The following is an 18373-nucleotide window of genomic DNA, read 5'->3' on the forward strand; positions in this document are numbered from 1 at the left end:
GATCGTTTCTACAGCTAACTTACTGTGTTTTACCTGTCCCCTTCTAGTCTGACGCCCTTTCTGCGGATCCCTGAAACCGTCTAACCTACAAAATCTCCCAGTCCCTTCCACACAGACCCTGATACCCGTGTAGCCGCTTCCTGTGTGTAATAGACTCCTGGCCTATTCAGCGGAACCAGGAAACCCATCACCCGATGGCGCAAGTCAAGGAATCTGCAGCCTACACGGTCACAGAACCTTTTGAACCTCTGAGTCAGACCCTCCACTCGGCTCTGCACGAAAAGACCACAGTCGGTTCTATCGTCGATGCTGCAGATGGTGAGCTCCGCCTTAATCTCGGAAGCAAGACTGGCAGTCTTTACCATTTCCTCTAGCCGCCCGAAGCCAGACATAATCTGCTCAGATCCAAAGCGATATACGTCATTGGTACCGACATGAGCCACCATCTGCGGCTGGCTGCACCCTGTACTCTTCGTGGCATCCGGAAGCATCCTTTCCACATCCGGAATGACTGCCCCCGGTATGCACACTGAGCGCACACTGGCTTTCTTCCCCTCCTTGGCAGCCATGTTCCTAAGGGGCCCCATTACGCACCTAACGTTGGAGCTCCCAACTACCATGATCGCCATTGAACAGGGCGTGCACATTAAGCCACTCCATAATTCCTCATTGCTTCTGATTGTGCTCCCCATGTTTTTTCCTTCGATTTGCGTGCAACATTATTTCTGCAGGCACCTCAGATTGATGTTCTGATAGAGCTTTGGAAAAGATAAGTTCAAAAATGGTTCAAATGGCTCTGAGCACTATGGGACTCAACATCTTAGGTCATAAGTCCCCTAGAACTTAGAACTACTTAAACCTAACTAACCTAAGGACATCACACACACCCATGCCCGAGGCAGGATTCGAACCTGCGACCGTAGCAGTCCCGGGAAAAGATAAGTATCAGTCTACTTAACCACAAGGTATTTTGGCGAATAATACAGTAAAGGTATTTCTTTTTTCGTAGGAGAAACTCCATTCAGCCTTTTGTTCTTCATATGAAAAACAAATGTTGGTATTTTCCGTGGGTTCATTTCGAATCGACACCATCACTGTCTATAGGGAGAGCATCTAGGATTTTCTTTTCAACAGCTGTTGCTCTATGGTCGAATTTCCTACCTCCTGCTGTGATAACAAGATCATCAATATAGAGGAAACCTCAGTTCTCTTCAGGAGGTGTGTGATCATTTGTACAGATGTTAAATCAAGAAAACCTACAGTATTTCCCAAAGCAAGGCATTTTTATGTTTCTTCCATCTGGTTCCTTAGCCTTGGAAACCTGCAAAGATTCTGGAGGACAATTTTTCCAATGTAATATAATAATCTTTTGACGTGTGGTACACTTTGGCCCGAAAAAAGATATGACGGCTCACAGTAGCGTAAGCTGTTGCATGATCTTTGAATATAGTTTCTGTAACACTGTTAATTTTATACAGTTCTTCTGGAATCTGTGTCATAGTTATTGTTGTGGCGTAACAAGCTACGCCACACTGAGAAGGAAGCCGAAAGGCACGCGTACACACACGCCGACTGGCGTCAAGTCTGGAACAGGATAAGTTATGACTGCTATACAGAAAATACGTAGCTTTGGAATATACTTAACTTTTAATCAATCCTTGTGATACATCTCTCTTGACTATACAAATGAGACTCGTAAGATACATGCACTGTGACAATTGGCGCCTTGCTAAGTCGTAGCCATTAACTTAGCTGAAGGCTATTCTGTCTCTCGGCAAATGAGAGCAAAGGCTTCGTCAGTATAGTCGCTAGCAACGTCGTCGTACAACTGGGGCGAGTTCTCGTACGTCTCTCAAGACCTGCCGTGTGGTGGCGCTCGGTCTGCGATCACACAGTGGCGACACGCGGGTCCGACATGTACTAATGGACCGCGGCCGATTTAAGCTACCACCTAGCAAGCGTGGTGTCTGGCACTGACACCACAGTTATTGTTTAGAATGTAGAGCTCTTTCAGCGGTAAAGTCTGTCTTTCTTGGGAAACAAAACCATTCAACGATTGGCATTTGGCAATCTCAATCTTGGCTTGGTTTTCATATAAGCTTCATATAAGATTTGGATCCCTTCCATAGTTTTGGTATCTAGCAGGACTAAATGCAATTATTCAGCAACCATTATAGTCAATTTTTTGTGAAATGCGCTTATGTGAGTGCTACATTTTCCATCAAGCGCTATTTTTCTTCCAGTATAACAGTATTAGCCCAACTAAACTGGATTCCATTCAATATGGGTGGTGCACAGCGACAGTTGAATATTCAAATGCAAAGGAGAGCGAGCAGTCGAAGAATCCCAATTATATTGCAGCTCTAGAGTTAGACTATATAATATAGTTATCATCGATGCGATATTATACGAGTTATATGTTATTGTCGAAATTCAGATCTTTAGTAAATTACGGATTCTAAGACTGACTGCTGACCTTCTTTACATCCGAGTAATCGTTCTATTGTCTACTTTCCTGCGTGGAATTTCAATTTTATAATTTTAGATAATTTTGTTTTTGCTGTTCTTCGGTACTGTTGTCATTCTTTGATTTACTCCGAATGTAATCTGTCCTCTATTTTTGTCCCATTTTCTGAGAACACAGCAGAATCATCCGCGACTATTATCACCGATAACCTTTCAGCATGAACTCTAATGCCATTCCAGTATCTTTATTTTTATTTCTTGCATTTATTCTTCTATACAAGTGTTAAGCGGAAGAGGAGGGAGACTGCACTTCATTTAACCTTCCCCCCCCCCCCCCTCATTTAGTCATCAATGTTTAATATTTTATCTTGGTTTTTTTCTACACGATTAACATGTTCGATGTAAATTATTCACGTTCTCCTAAACACCATAGCATCGACAATGCACTGATAAAGGTACGGCCATGATACTGACATTAACTGTCTTAACAAGAATATTGCGGGAAAAAATGTATTTTACTCACACTAAATGGGAGTTAAATTTTGCTGTTGATCACTGGAGTGCTTTTGCAATATACTTTAGACAAACTGCTCTGTTTTGTATATGGAAAATAAAAAGCGTCCTAGAGTGTTCCTTAAGTAGAGAGTTAGATTACATAGCTAGCTATCACGCTTTGTGAATGGAAGTGGGGATTCAGAGCTGGCTCTTAAGTGTCTTCTTCGAAAAACCATCTCTGTACCAATCAACTCTATTCTTAGTTAAGTATTCATCACTCTCAATAGAACAACATCCACAATAAACGCAGCACATAAACAGTAGTCATAAAAACGGGGAAGAACTGATGTGGAAGAAAAATATTTCTTAGATATATAAAACTTTGAACATAGCTGCTAAGGTTCAGTGACCGTGTCAGAATTATATTGTAACAAATAAGCCCTCGGTCACAAATATTAAGTCAAAATTGACCAGGTTTCGACGCTACTACGAGCGTCGTCTTTAGAATTAATCTAACTGTACTAAAACATTAGGTATGTAGTACATTAATAAAATTAAAGTTAGTACTGACTCCAAAAGATGCAGTACTTACAAGTCAGATATTAAAAAAGATCTAAGTCGGAAAGGCGACGTCATGAACACTTGTGAGATGGCGAGCCGCTAAAGGCTGCTCGTACTGTGAACAAGGGTTGCAACCCCTGTTGCAGAGTCATGAGGGGATCTTATCACTGATATTCTTTCGGCCTAAATTTTAGCCCTACTCTTGAAGCACTCTGTTATCTCTGTTATTGCTTCTTCGATGTGTAAACTATAGTTGCGAAAACTGCTTGCCTGTCTTAAACCGCTTTTAATCCGAACACTTCATTCTTGGTCTTCCATTTTTATTACTGCCTCTTTACACTTGTTCATCTTGTAGATTACTGGTATTTCCATATACTTTACTCTTACTCTTCTCAGACTTTTCAGCATCCTGCACCATTTTACCTTGCCAAGCGCCTCTACAAGACGACAAATTTTATGACCTTGCAGTGATTTTTCTTAAATTATGCTTCCATTATCAGTCACAATCTCAGAACTGTCGGTTCTGCATCTTTACTTTTCGGAAGGCCATTATTCTGTACATAATCATTGTTAGAAACTTGAATACATAAACATTCAAACTCACTGGACGACAGCACTCGGACTTACCTACCGCCTGCTGTCTTCGCAACTGTGTGGTTGATATTTTTTTCCGGAAGTCTGATGGTATATTTCCAGCCTCGATTGACTTCATACATTCTAAAACAATTATTGAATATGATGTTCACCTGCTATGCGAGACACTGTTTTTCCATACGACGCAAACGTGTTTCAGCACCTCTGAGCGATCGTCAGTGGGTTTTCTTTATTCAACTCTGTGAAATCTGAACGTGTTTTATGCGATAATTAATTTACGAAAATAATGTGAAAGTCAAGCCTAATTACAAGTTTTTGTTTTATTTTCGTCACTGCCTCATTTTACATTATACGGTGATGCAGAACCATTCGTACATTAGCATGTACTGTTAGTTTATCACTTACAACCAGATGATATTAGTATGAAACTGGTTGCCAAGTCAACATGTCACTTCACGTTTCAACATAATGTTGTTGTGTCGAGATATTAACTGAGAACATGGCAAATGCAAGAGCAGCAAATCCAAATTATGAATTATCCGAAGGAATGTTACTTATACCTTCTATCTTAGTTGGTTTCAAGTCTTCTAAAGCTCTGTTAAACTGTGACACTGGACCCCCTATGCCTTCCATGTCGACTCACATTTCATCTGTCACGTCCTCAGACAAGTTCTCTCCCTTGTTAAAGGCTTCACGTCCTTCTTCCACGTTAAAATGTGTTTATTCCTATCGTGTTATTGATGTTGACGCCCTTGCTCTTAATTTCAACTATACTTGTTTTCCCTATTGTATAGAGATACTTCGCTTTGCCTCCCTGCGCTTTCGTATTCATTTTATTCCTATATAATTTACAGTACTGTATTCCTGTTTGGCATTGAACTTTTTTGCACTATCTTCTTTCACTGACAAGTTGAATTACTTCTTCTTTTATCCAAAGTTTACCCCCAGTTTCCTTCTTTGTAGCTATGTTTGTCTGCCCCATTACTGCGGTTGCCCGTATAAAATATGTCCATTCCTATTCAATTGAGCTGCCTAGTGTGCAATTCATTATCGCAGTATCTGCATCTTTAGATAATTTCAAACGGGCCTTCTCATTCCTCAGTACTTCATTATCTCACTTACTTCCACATTGATTCTTCCAGACGATCCTCTTAAACCTCACTGTAATCTTCATCAGCAAAAAATTTTTGCCTCAGTCTACATTTGTGCCAGTGCATGCCTCACATTCCAATATCTCATTTATGAATATCTGTCTGAGTGTAATGTAATCCAGCTGGAATCATCCCTTGTGTCTGGACCTTCTCCAAGTAAACCTGCTCCACTTGCGATTTTTGAGTAATGTATTCCCTATCGCTAGTTGTAATTGATTGGAAAATTGGAATAATCATTCTCCTTATTCATTCCTGGTACAAAACTTACATTCTCCAGTAACTTCTTCTTCCTCTCCTCCTCCTGGTACCAAGTTCCAATCCCCCATGATTAATACATATCCTTAACACACTAAACAACCCGTTCTATATCCTCATATTTTCTGTCTCATCATATTCTGCTCGTGTTATTGGCATGTATAAGTAGATTATTGTTGCGGACATTGGTTAGCTGCGGATTTTGCTGAGCGCAACCTCACCACTGAAATATTCACAGTAACTCATTTTCTGCCAAACATTCCTATTTATATTGATTCCTACTCAAATTATATCCATCTCTGCTGCTGTTGATAGCAACATAAATCCTTATTTCTTTTCACGTCACTTCATTGACTCCTAAGTTGTTATATGTTATACGTTTGGATAATTACGAAGAAAAGAACCTAAACACTAAAAGACAAAATAATATATAAAAATGACAGTTCTTTCTAGCTCTACATGTGGAATTACTTGTTGCCAGCATGCGGTGCATTCGAACGGAGAACAGATAAAAGCGACTAGACTAATCCTTTCTAAATCTAGGGTTAGCCCTTTCTTCCGTCGACCCCTTCGTGTCGAGGGTGAGTCTTTACATTCCCCTTTTCAGATTTCCTAGCTGCCTCACACATTTAAACTTCTGATATTCCACGCCTTTTCTTGTATAATGTTACCTTTCCGTTGGTTGTTAACTAACTCTCTCTCATGGCTACCTCCCTCTAGGTAGTCATATCCCGGGGTTCTGTATTCGCACCTAGTTTAGAATCTCTTACCAAAGGAGAGCTCTTCACGTAACATGGCCACATGTCCTATGGATATTAACTTAAGTGTCTTTAACGCAGTGATTTCCACTGCCTTCTACATCTTCAGACCCTCAATCTCTGCTGATTCTTCCGCATTTTAGGGACAGTTTTCCATTACAAGGAGAAGAGGATGTTACGAACCCCTGTCCGCTCCTCCGTCCTCTCTGACAACGCCATTTGAAGGCTCGGGGGAAGAAAGTAGGTAAGCCAATTTTTGTGAAACTCGAGAAAACGCGATTTTGATGTTTCAACTGTGATTACACCAATAGATAAGTACGTAAAAAAATTTTTATTTCATAAATTAAACATCTGGGGTGTAGCGAACGTGGAAGTAGTATTGTTGCCATCCTGCGTGTTCCCGGAATGAAGTACTCTCTCGAAATTTAGTGATTTGACAACCTGCAAGGGAAAGAAAGCGGTAAATCAAGCAAAACAGACGTTGTTGTTGTTGTGGTCTTCAGTCCTGAGACTGGTTTGATGCAGCTCTCCATGCTACTCTATCCTGTGCAAGCTTCTTCATCTCCCAGTACCTACTGCCACCTACATCCTTCTGAATCTGCTTAGTGTATTCATCTCTTGGTCTCCCTCTACGATTTTTACCCTCCACGCTGCCCTCCAATGCTAAATTTGTGATCCCTTGATGCCTCAAAACATGTCCTACCAACCGATCCCTTCTTCTAGTCAAGTTGTGCCACAAACTTCTCTTCTCCCTAATCCTATTCAATACCTCCTCATTAGTTACGTGATCTACCCACCTTATCTTCAGCATTCTTCTGTAGCACCACATTTCGAAAGCTTCTATTCTCTTCTTGTCCAAACTAGTTATCGTCCATGTTTCACTTCCATACATGGCTACACTCCATACAAATACTTTCAGAAACGACTTCCTGACACTTAAATCTATACTCGATGTTAACAAATTTCTCTTCTTCAGAAACGATTTCCTTGCCATTGCCAGTCTACATTTTGTTTCCTCTCTACTTCGACCATCATCAGTTATTTTGCTCCCCAAATAGCAAAACTCCTTTACTACTTTAAGTGTCTCATTTCCTAATCTAATTCCCGCAGCATCACCCGATTTAATTTTACTACATTCCATTATCCTCGTTTTGCTTTTGTTGATGTTCATCTTATATCCTCCCTTCAAGACACTTCATTCCGTTCAACTGCTCTTCCAAGTCCTTTGCTGTCTCTGACAGAATTACAATGTCATCGGCGAACCTCAAAGTTTTTACTTTTTCTCCATGAATTTTAATTCCTACTCCGAATTTTTCTTTTGTTTCCTTCACTGCTTGCTCAATATACAGATTGAATAACATCGGGGAGAGGCTACAACCCTGTCTCACCCCCTTCCCAACCACTGCTTCCCTTTCATACCCCTCGACTCTTATAACTGCCATCTGGTTTCTGTACAAATTGTAAATAGCCTTTCGCTCCCTGTATTTTACCCCTGCCACCTTCAGAATTTGAAAGAGAGTATTTCAGTTAACATTGTCAAAAGCTTTCTCTAAGTCTACAAATGCTAGAAACATAGGTTTGCCTTTTCTTAATCTTTCTTCTAAGATAAGTCGTAAGGTTAGTATTGCCTCACGTGTTCCAACATTTCTACGGAATCCAAACTTATCTTCCCCGAGGTAATAATGCAGACGTAATAATACCATAATAATTACATCCAAGCGAATTTCTGTTTGTATTAATACAGAGCTAGTATTGATGTCATGCGTATTTAGCTATGGAGCAGCTGACTGAAGAATTCACAGCACCAGGATGGCAAAAATTCATCGGGCTTTGCAAATATTTATATTTTAGCCAGGAAATTGGAAGCTGCTCTAGAATAAACAATGGAATATCTCGAGTTAGATTACAGCGAATAGATCGTAAGTGCAAAGCTGTTGTGCACGAGACAAGTAAGGTATTAAGACGTTAAACATACCGTTGTAAGCAAGTAAGGGCAGTTCGAACAGCCCATCCATTGGTCGACATTGTCGTTATGTCCTTGTGAAGCCAGGTTGCCTTTCTCGGTGATACGTGGTCTGATGTTTCATTATACTGCAGTGGCTGGATTCAGATGATATTATCGTAGTCGGCTGAGTTTAGAAAAGGCATTTGGCTGTTTACTTTGAGTTAAACAGTATTTTCCAGTCTAACACTATTTTCACGCAGTGCCTAATCGCCGGGCTTCGAATATAGAGAAGGAAGTCCTGTGTCATAGTACACAGAAATGACATGCCTGCGTGATTCTCTTGGTTTGTTGGGACATACCTAGGAGAAGTATGAATTCCACACGTGACGACAAAAGAGCCTATATTAGACGTAAGAAGAGTTTTTTGCTTTGCAAGATGGGGAGAGCAAAGCTGACAATAGAATTGGAAGAAAGGAACAGTGTAGTACGTGGTAGGACAAAATACGCCTTTAAAAGTAGAATAATAAAAAAAGAATGTCCTCTCATTACTAATTTACATCAGTGCACTTTCTTTGTACAACATGCATTGTCATTACTGTCTAGTGATTTAAAATCCAAATACCATGCAACGGAGATGAAAATGAGCGAATAATAGGAAACACTGATATTTCCAGAAGCACACCCTGCAACTGGAGTTACCTAACTGGATATTCTATCAACTGAACTAACTGATTATTTTCCATGGCGTAACCTTGCAACAGATAATATCGTCTTGAATGAAGACACTTTTCGTGCGGTGATGGAAAACTACTCTTCTGGATGTCTATTATCTACCTAGAATATCTTTGGTAGTTATACAAGCATCATAATCAATCCCAAGAGAAAGGTAACAAAAGATATTCCGTAAAAGATACGTAACTTCACGAAAACTTCATTCAGTTCTGTAGAATGCTGAATATCCACACAAATTATAAAAATGGAAGTACGTATATGTGTATGCTCCAATTCTTCTTCTAAACAACTGGACCAATTTCAACCAATTTTGACAAACATATCATTTCCTACGTGGACAGAATCACTGCCGGATGTGAGTTAACAACCGGAGAATAAGTGCATTTAGAGTCTTGCAACAAACTATACATACAATTTCAGAACACTTACGAAACTTTTTCTATCTGAAGATCCCAACAAAATGATGAAATGAAATAAAAGTCTATCGCTTACTACACTACTGGCCATTAAAATTGCTACACCACGAAAATAACGTGCTACAGACGCAAAATTTAACCGACAGGAAGAAGATGTATTGATATCCAAATGATTAGATTTTCAGAGCATTCACACAAGATTGGCGCTGGTGGGGACACCTACAACGTGCTGACATGAGGAAAGTTTCCAACCGATTTCTCATACACAAACAGCAGTTGACCGGCGTTGCCTGGTGAAACATTGTTGTGATGCCTCGTGTAAGGAGAAGAAATGCGTACCATCACGTTTCCGACTTTGATAAAGGTCGGATTTTAGCATATCGCGATTGCGGTCTATTTTATCGCGACATTGCTGCTCGCGTGGGTTGAGATCCAATGACTGTTAGCAGAATACGGAATCGGTGGGTTCAGGATCCGTGTCGGATCCCAACGGCCTCGTATCACTGGCAGTCGACATACGGGCATCTCATCCGCAGGACTGTAACGGATCGTGCAGCCACGTCTCGATCCGTGAGTCAACTGATGGGGATGTTTGCAAGACAACAACCATCTTCACGAACAGTTCGACGACGTTTGCAGCAGCATGGACTATCAGCTCGGAGACCATTGCTACGGTTAGCCTTGACGCTGCATCACAGACAGGAGCGCCTGCGATGGTGTACTCAACGACGAACCTGGGTGCACGAACGGCAAAAAGTCATTTTTTCGGATGAATCCAGGTTCTGGTTACAGCATCATGATGGTCGCATCCGTGTTTGGCGACATCGTGGTGTACGCACATTGAAAGCGTGTATTCGTCATCGCCATACTGGTGTATCACCCGGCGTGATGGTATGGGGTGCCATTGGTTACACGTCTCGGTCACCTCTTGTTCGCATTGACGGCACTTTGAACAGTGGACGTTACATTTCAGATGTGTTACGACCCGTGGCTCTACCCTTCATTCGTTCCCTGCGAAACCCTACATTTCAGCAGGATAATGCACGACGGCATGTTGCATGTCCTGTACGGGCCTTTCTGGATACAGAAAATGTTCGACTGCTGCCCTGGCCAGTACATTCTTCAGATCTCTCACACCAGCTGAAAACGTCTGGTCAATGGTGGCCGAGCAACTGGCTCGTCACAATACGCGAGTCACTACTCTTGATGAACTGTGGTATCGTGTTGAAGCAGCATGGGCAGCTGTACCTGTAACGCCATCCAAGCTCTGTTTTACTCAATGCCCAGGCGTATCAAGGCCGTTATTACGGCCAGAGGTGTTTGTTCTGGGTACTGAATTGCGTGAAAATACAATCACATGTCAGTTCTAGTATAATATATCTGTCCAATCAATACCCGTTCATGATCTGCATTTCTTCTTAGTATAGCAGTTTTAATGGCCTGTAGTGTACATTTTCTCTGTTCATGCAGTAAAAACTGCGATGTGAAACATGATGTTTTTATTTATTAATTCTTTGCCTCTAAATGTGTCCGTGGCACATTTTGCAAACAGTATTCACATATACCACTGGTTGTACCAGAAAAGTTACATTATTTTTCGAGGGAAGACACGACGTCATAAAAACGCATGAAAACCTACTGCATAATGCAAGGCGTTTAAATATGTTAGTCCGTTGCTACTAACTCTATCGAAACTCTTTTCACAGACAATTTCCACATTTATCGCTGAACGTACCTACAAAATTATATCTTCTGACGACACACAGTTCAGGAGGTACGATGTGAAATACTGATATGCGAGGAAGAACCTGCCAGATCATGCATGACATTTTAATTAATTCATTTGTTGTTGTTAACTCTCTTCGCAGCACATTTCACAGAGAGTCTTAAATACGCCGCTGAATGTACCTAGAAAAACATATCACTGCACGACACATAGATCTGGAGATATGCAATTTTGTCATATGATGACATGATGGAGACCGTTGCTGTTGTTTGAAGATAAATGTTGATGGTGTTAGGACAGCAACCAGCCACAAATTTACTTTCAGTTCCTTTATTGAAAGGCTACCGTTACCGGTTTCGAATCGTTGTGATTCATCCTCAGACGGTTTACATGCTTTCTTTATGACATGTGGTGTGTTTTTTACAGATTAATTGTAAAAAACACACCACATGTCATAAAGAAAGCATGTAAACCGTCTGAGGATGAATCACAACGATTCGAAACCGGTAACTGTAGCCTTTGAATAAAGGAACTGAAAGTAAATTTGTGGCTGGTTGCTGTCCTGACACCATCAAGTTCTGGAGATATATAGTGACACACACTGAGATACGTGAAAAACTTCTGCATGACGTTATAATTTCTTACTGCCTAACTACTAACTCTACTCACAACACACCACGCGGATAGTAGGTACATATGAGACTGGACGTTCCCGCAAAATTATTCCATTACACAGCACATTGTTCAGGAGATACGATGTCATAAACACTAAGCTGCGTGAAAATGAGACTGCAGAGCGAAATTCGCTACAGGTGAAGTGTGTGTACAAATAGGTGTGAAATATGTTAAATATGTGTGTAATATATCCGACATGTGCGTATGCGAGAAAAAGTCGCGGTTAAGAAGTCCAACCTAAACCTCTGAAACTATTCAAATCAAATTTGGTACACACATTAGTTACAATTTGGGAAGAAATACTGCAGGGATAAGAACCATCACCCTTCCATTGTGGTGAGTGCGATAACTTGCAGAAAGAAGGGAGGACGAGGAGATGGACAGACAGCAAAGGGAAAGGAGGAGTCAGACACAGATAGGATCAGGAGATAGGAAGAGATAGGGAAGACGCAAATGTACAGTGAGAGGGAAGAGGAAGAAATGGACAGAAAGGGGAGGAGAGGAGATGAACAGGTGAACAGAGGGGGGAAGCAGATGGGCAGATGAAGAGGGAGGAGGAGACTGATAAAGAGAGGGGGAGGAAAACTTGAGCTGACAAAAACTAATTAGGCGCCTCGAATGTATGAGTTCAGAAACATCTGCTCTGTATGTACTTGTTGATTTAGAAGATACAAGCATTAGGAATTTAATAATCTGTGCATACTTCCTTTCAGCGATATCGTACTAATTAATCTTCTGCGTCTTTTCCACATCGATGCAAATATTAACTGCATAAAAATGTGATCTAAGGATAATATCTTGTGTCCATCCTTCTTCACTGCAGAGACAACTATTAAAAAAAAACTGGGTGCACTAACAACATCCTACCAAGACATTTAAACTTCCTGGCAGATTAAAACTGTGTGTCGGACCTGTAACGCGCCCCGGGGTACAATTTTAGGTGGGGGACCCTTAAACTATTTGTCGTTCTGAACCGTGCGCCCTGTCCACTCCACGTACCTGGTAATCCCGCAGCGGTCGTACTGTTCTGCTCCACACTGCTGCTGGCTTGCCTGAAATTATCTGTCTAAATACCCGTATGCAAGCAATTTAGGGGAGCCACTCAACGTCAAAGCACAACACTGTTCAACGTCTGGTATGAACAACTATATTCTGAGACGATAAGAAATCACAGGTTGCACTGTTTACACTCTTAAGTCGCAAATGTTTATCCCAATTAACAATATTGACGATTATCTGTCCATAATATCACTTTGACTAGCATACGCGTAACCGACACGACGCGGGTGGTTGTCGATGATGCGGCAGTCCAATGATCGCACGGATGTTCCTACGCTCGCCACGCATACACAGATTTATCTTGGTACCAGTCCTCCTTGACATTAGTAATGATATAAAACTGTTCCTAAAGTTAATTTTTAAGTTCTCAGGTCCCACTTGTACGAGCGTGCGCGTAACCGTCGCGGCGCGGCTGATTGTTGATAATGCGGAACGCGATAATCGAACGCACGTCCTCACGCTCGCTACCAGACACTGGCACTTGACTGCACTCTGTTATGGTAACAAATTTTTACTGATTCACGTCAGTTCATTCTGAGAGACCGGACACGGTGCGGATGATTGATACAGTACATAACGCAACGAGAGGATACACAAATACCTTATCAGCAGCACTGCTCATTTTTAAATTACTTCTTGACGCACTTTTCCTCTGAATCATTTACTTATTTTAACACTTTACTGTAATAGCATTTGTAGCAACACTGCAACTTCCCTCCTAACAATGCCTCTCACATGCAGAGCTACACACTATACAAGATCACAGTTTCGTGTCCCGCGCTCGACTATACAAACGTGCTGCCCGCAAAGATACTCCACAACTAAGCCAGCGATATGACAATACGCTTACAGACCGATACTCGAACTCAGGACCTTTGCCTTATGCGGACAAGTGCTCTGCTAACTGAGCTACCCAACCACGACTCACGACCCGTCCTCTAAGCTTCAATTCTGCCAGTACCTCGTCTCCTACTTTCCAAACTTCACAGAAGCTCTTCTGCGAACCTTGGAAAACTATCACTACTGGGAGAAAGGATATTGCGGAGACATGGCTTAGCCACAGCCTGGAGATATTTTCAGAATGAGATTTTTACTCTGCAGCTGAGTGTGCGCTGATATGAAACTTCCTGGAGGATTAAAACTGTGTGCCGGACCGAGACTCCAACTCGAGACCTTTGCCTTTCGCGGACAAGTGTTCTACCAACGGAGCTACCAAAGCACGACGCACGACCCGTCCTCACAGCTCGGTTGGTAGAGCACTTGCCCGCGAAAGGCAAAGTTCCCGAGTTCGAGTCTCGGTCCGGCACACAGTTTTAATCCTCCAGTAAGTTTCGTATCAGCGCACTCTCCGCTGCAGAGTTAATATCTTATTCTGGCAACATTTACTGTGTTAACGAGATTGTGGTGTAGAATCAGGTAGAACTGCAGAACCATTGTAGTACCCTTATAGATATTGCTAAGGACGACGTGCTAGGTTATGCACAGCTTAACATTACTCAGTCACAGATAGGTTAACATTTTTAGCCGTAAAATATTTAACCAAATACTTTGTGAACTGATAGTCCGTGTGGATAATGTGAGTTTTAAAAACGCATTGAAAATATTTCTGTTTCTCGTCTTCTATCCTACAGGTAAGTTCCTCAGTAAACAATATCTGCATGGTGATGGACCGAATTTATCTAATTTATTGTAAACTAAAAATTAAAATATCTGTATCTAGCTATCTAATGGCTACCATGTAACCACGTTTTCGCTCGGACATACTGACATATTCTACGTCGTTTGTCGTGAATACGATATGTGCATTTTACTACACACGTTTTTGTACTCCTAGTATATGAAGATTTGGCCCATGAAGAATGAACTCGGAAACTTTTCTTTAGTAAAATACGACATGTTATATATATATATATATATATATATATATATATATATATATATATATATATAAAATCAGCCAATTCAAACACTGAATCATGTGGCCTCTTAGAGTTGTGGATTGAGGTAGTAGGCTTTCAGCAGTCTTCTCCAAGTGTGACGGTCTTGGGCAGTTCTCTACCAGGTGTTACCATCGATCTTCTTGACGTCTTTGTCCCATCTGTCTAGTGGTCTTCCTCTAGGCCTCCGGTGCTCTCTCGGACTCCACTCCAATACTAGCTTCGTCCATCTGTTGTCTTTTCTTCTTGCGACGTGGCCAGTCCACTGCCATTTCAAGGAACCTACTGTCTCTAAGATGTCATGAACCTTCGTCACAGACCGGATTTCATCTGCCCTTTTCCTATGCTTTCTTATATAGCCCAGCATTGTTCTCTCCATGGCTCTCTGTGCTGTCCTAAGTTTCCCTTTTGTAAATGACTTCAGTGTCCATGTTTCGCAGCCATACGTCATCACAGGAAGAATGCATTGATCAAATACGGCTTTCTTCAGATTTACTGGCATTTTTTATCTGAATACTGTTGAATTCTTCCCAAAAGCTTACCAGCCAAGTTTGATACGTCAATAGATTTCTGACCTTATGTCTCCTTTCATATTTATAATATGGCCAAGGTAGACATATTCACTGACCACTTCTAATAGACTGTCCTTGACTTTCACGTCTCCAACTGGGACCCATTTGTTGGACATTACTTTTGTTTTGGAAAGGTTCATGTTCAAGCCAACCAGCTGACATTCCGATGCAAGATCTGTAACTACGTTTTGGAGCTCAGTGAAGTCTTTGGCCAGTAAGGCAATATCATCAGCAAATCTCAAGTTGGTAAGCCTTCTTCTTTTAATTCTAATTCCCTTACCTTCCCAGCTCAGCTTTGACATAGCCATTTCCAATACAGCAGAGAACAGGTTTGGGGTGATGGGATCGCCTTGGTTGACACCCCTCATGATGCGGAATTCTTGAGTTGATCCGCCGATGTTAACACAAGCTGAAGAATTCTCGTAGATTTTCCTGAGCACTTCAATGTATGCTGCTCCCACTCCTTGCTTACTCAAAGCTTGGAGGACAGCTACATGGCTAACGGAGTCAAATGCCTTTTCAAAGTCAACAAAGGCAATGCAGACAGTCAGTTGGTATTCATTCGCTCTGCTTACCACTTCACTATCGGTCAGAATGTGGTCAATAGTGCTAAAATTGCTGCGAAATCCTGCTTGTTCTATAGGCTGGGCAGAGTCTAGGGTGGAACTAATTCGGTTTAACAAGATCTTTGTGAAACTTTTGTACAAAATTGAGAGCAAGCTGATAGGACGGTAGTTTTTAATATTGTGAATACTTCCTTTCTTTTGTATCAAAATATATATTACGACTTACCTAGTTCTCGCACCTTCTAACTAGTCCTCTTGGGAGCGGGTAGGCTTTTCACGATGTTTCTGCCTCGATTGATATGCAACCTTGAGTATTTGTTTAGGCGTGTATTACCTTGTGCGACCCCCTTCAATTTCACCCGCTGTATCAGATCTTCACCCTTCAGCTTGATTTTCATTTTCAGGATGAGTACGGTGTCCGGGAAGTGGTTCTCATATTGTTCTTAATAAAAAAATTCCTAAAAATGTAGGTCGTATGCGGTCACGCATTCTCAAGGAGGAAAATCCTGTAATTCGTACGCCACTTCTGTGGGCGTTTCCTCTTCGTGTCGTCCTTGTGACGTATTTGGACACCTTCATACAATTCCATACTGATCACATAACAAGAAGGGACAAGCATCTTATAAACCAAAAATTCCGTCAGTAAGAATGGAAGCAGATCAAAAAGAACTTAATGTTATTCTTGACTTGTCGACTTTATAGTGGCCGAGGTGAACGAGGATTATTTCATTGCCACGATTTCTGCTAGGGGTTACGGCCACAGTTATAAAGCAAACTTTCGTCCTCAGTGACAAACTTTCAAAAGAAGAAAACTGGATCGTCTTGAAGCAGTAGTCTAAGTTCGCTGCAGACTTTTGCGCGATGTTGAGTCTGACCGTCATGGACGAGTCGTGACACAGGCTTCACCGCAGTCCTACACGTGTTCGGTTCTTCTGATAGAAAGTTCACTTGCATATCTTACTCTCAAGGCGTTGCACAGGTCTTCGACAATCAGTCTACTACTTTAAACTATCTGATCTCTGCCGGCCGAAGTGGCCGCGCGGTTCTGGCGCTGCAGTCTGGAACCGCGAGACCGCTACGGTCGCAGGTTCGAATCCTGCCTCGGGGATGGATGTGTGTGATGTCCTTAGGTTGGTTAGGTTTAACTAGTTCTAAGTTCTAGGGGACTAATGACCTCAGCATTTGAGTCCCATGGTGCTCAGAGCCATATGAACCAGCCATTTTATCTGATCTCTCACTCTCCGAATACTTTCTTCTTTCATTCCAGCTGATGGAAGAGCAGAATCAGTTGATGTACGGTCGTTTCTGGAACTCGGATACCAGTTTAGGTCTGCACCTGACATAAATCGTATTGAAAGGCTTGCTTCAACGTTTGGTGTGTTTCAACAACGATTTTTCCAAGTGTAAACAGTGCTTTATAGCTTTATACCGATACGCTACTCTTTCACATCAAATGTCACAAAACTGGAAATTGAAGCAAACAAGACAATGGAAATATATCAACAGCAACTAAGCAAACCACTTAGCTGGCATAGAATTTTCAGACTGGTTGAAAACAGAAGATCGGGGGTGACCGTAGGGACATTTAGCATAAACATATCGAACTGGAAGGAGAATTCTAATTTCAGGTGCTCTCGGATACCACCTCGTATGGGTTTGAAGCTTGCGTTATAGGCAATGTCCAACATTGCGAAAGCATAATGGTAAAAGTTACAATCATTTCAGTAAATACCACAACTGCCCACATTTCCCACAATCTCCCAGTGTACGGGAGCGTAGCTCTGGTTCCAGAAGTCCCGCCACAGATGACCGCGATAATTCGCTATTCAGAGACACTCACTTCACCTTTATCTTCTTCCCAGATTCTTCCGCATTCGAAGAAAGAGATTATCGGCGCGATGCTGGCCTTTATGCTTCCAAGACTCGGGGCTGTATTGAGGGTGAAATACTTCAGTTCCACGGTGGCGGAGTTCTTCGACCGTATAGTCCTGGAAACCATGGATTATAGAAAGAAGAACAACATTCGTCGGGAGGATCTGGTACATTTTATGATGGAACTGAAAGATCAAGGTTTCACGTCTGAGGAAAGCAGCGAAAAAATAGGTAAGTAGTTTAGATATTTTAAGAGGGATAGATGGACGTAAGTAAACAGGTTACACAAGGCGATCTAAAATGGAAATGAATTCTGTAGAATCAGAGTTGTTACGTATCAGTTGGCATACAACTTCACATCAACGTATTTCCGGAAATGGAAGGCTGCTTTCGACGAAGCTGTTAATAATGCAGTAGATGTAGTACAATTTTCATAACTGTTACATTTACTTCTTAAGGATTTTTGCACAACATATTGCCTAGTAACTTGAAAGATATTCTAGTAGCAGCCTGTCGATGCATGTTGCCCATGCATGATGGTGCTCACGTGAATTTCAGTGTGGGTACACTGAAACGTCCCCTTAGAAAAATTT

At 41.6% G+C, this 18373-nt stretch overlaps 1 protein-coding gene across 1 annotated transcript in view; it reads left to right on the forward strand.

Moving 5' to 3' along the window:
• LOC126199005 (probable cytochrome P450 6a13) overlaps positions 1-18373 on the forward strand; it is a 101135-nt gene that overhangs the window by 51393 nt on the left and 31369 nt on the right. The window contains exon 3 of the mRNA XM_049935685.1: positions 17771-18011. Within this exon, the coding sequence (XP_049791642.1) occupies positions 17771-18011 (241 nt within the window). The remainder of the gene's footprint in view (positions 1-17770; positions 18012-18373) is intronic.

The sequence above is a fragment of the Schistocerca nitens genome, chromosome 8 (assembly GCF_023898315.1).
Source record: "Schistocerca nitens isolate TAMUIC-IGC-003100 chromosome 8, iqSchNite1.1, whole genome shotgun sequence".
NCBI lineage: Eukaryota > Metazoa > Arthropoda > Insecta > Orthoptera > Acrididae > Schistocerca > Schistocerca nitens.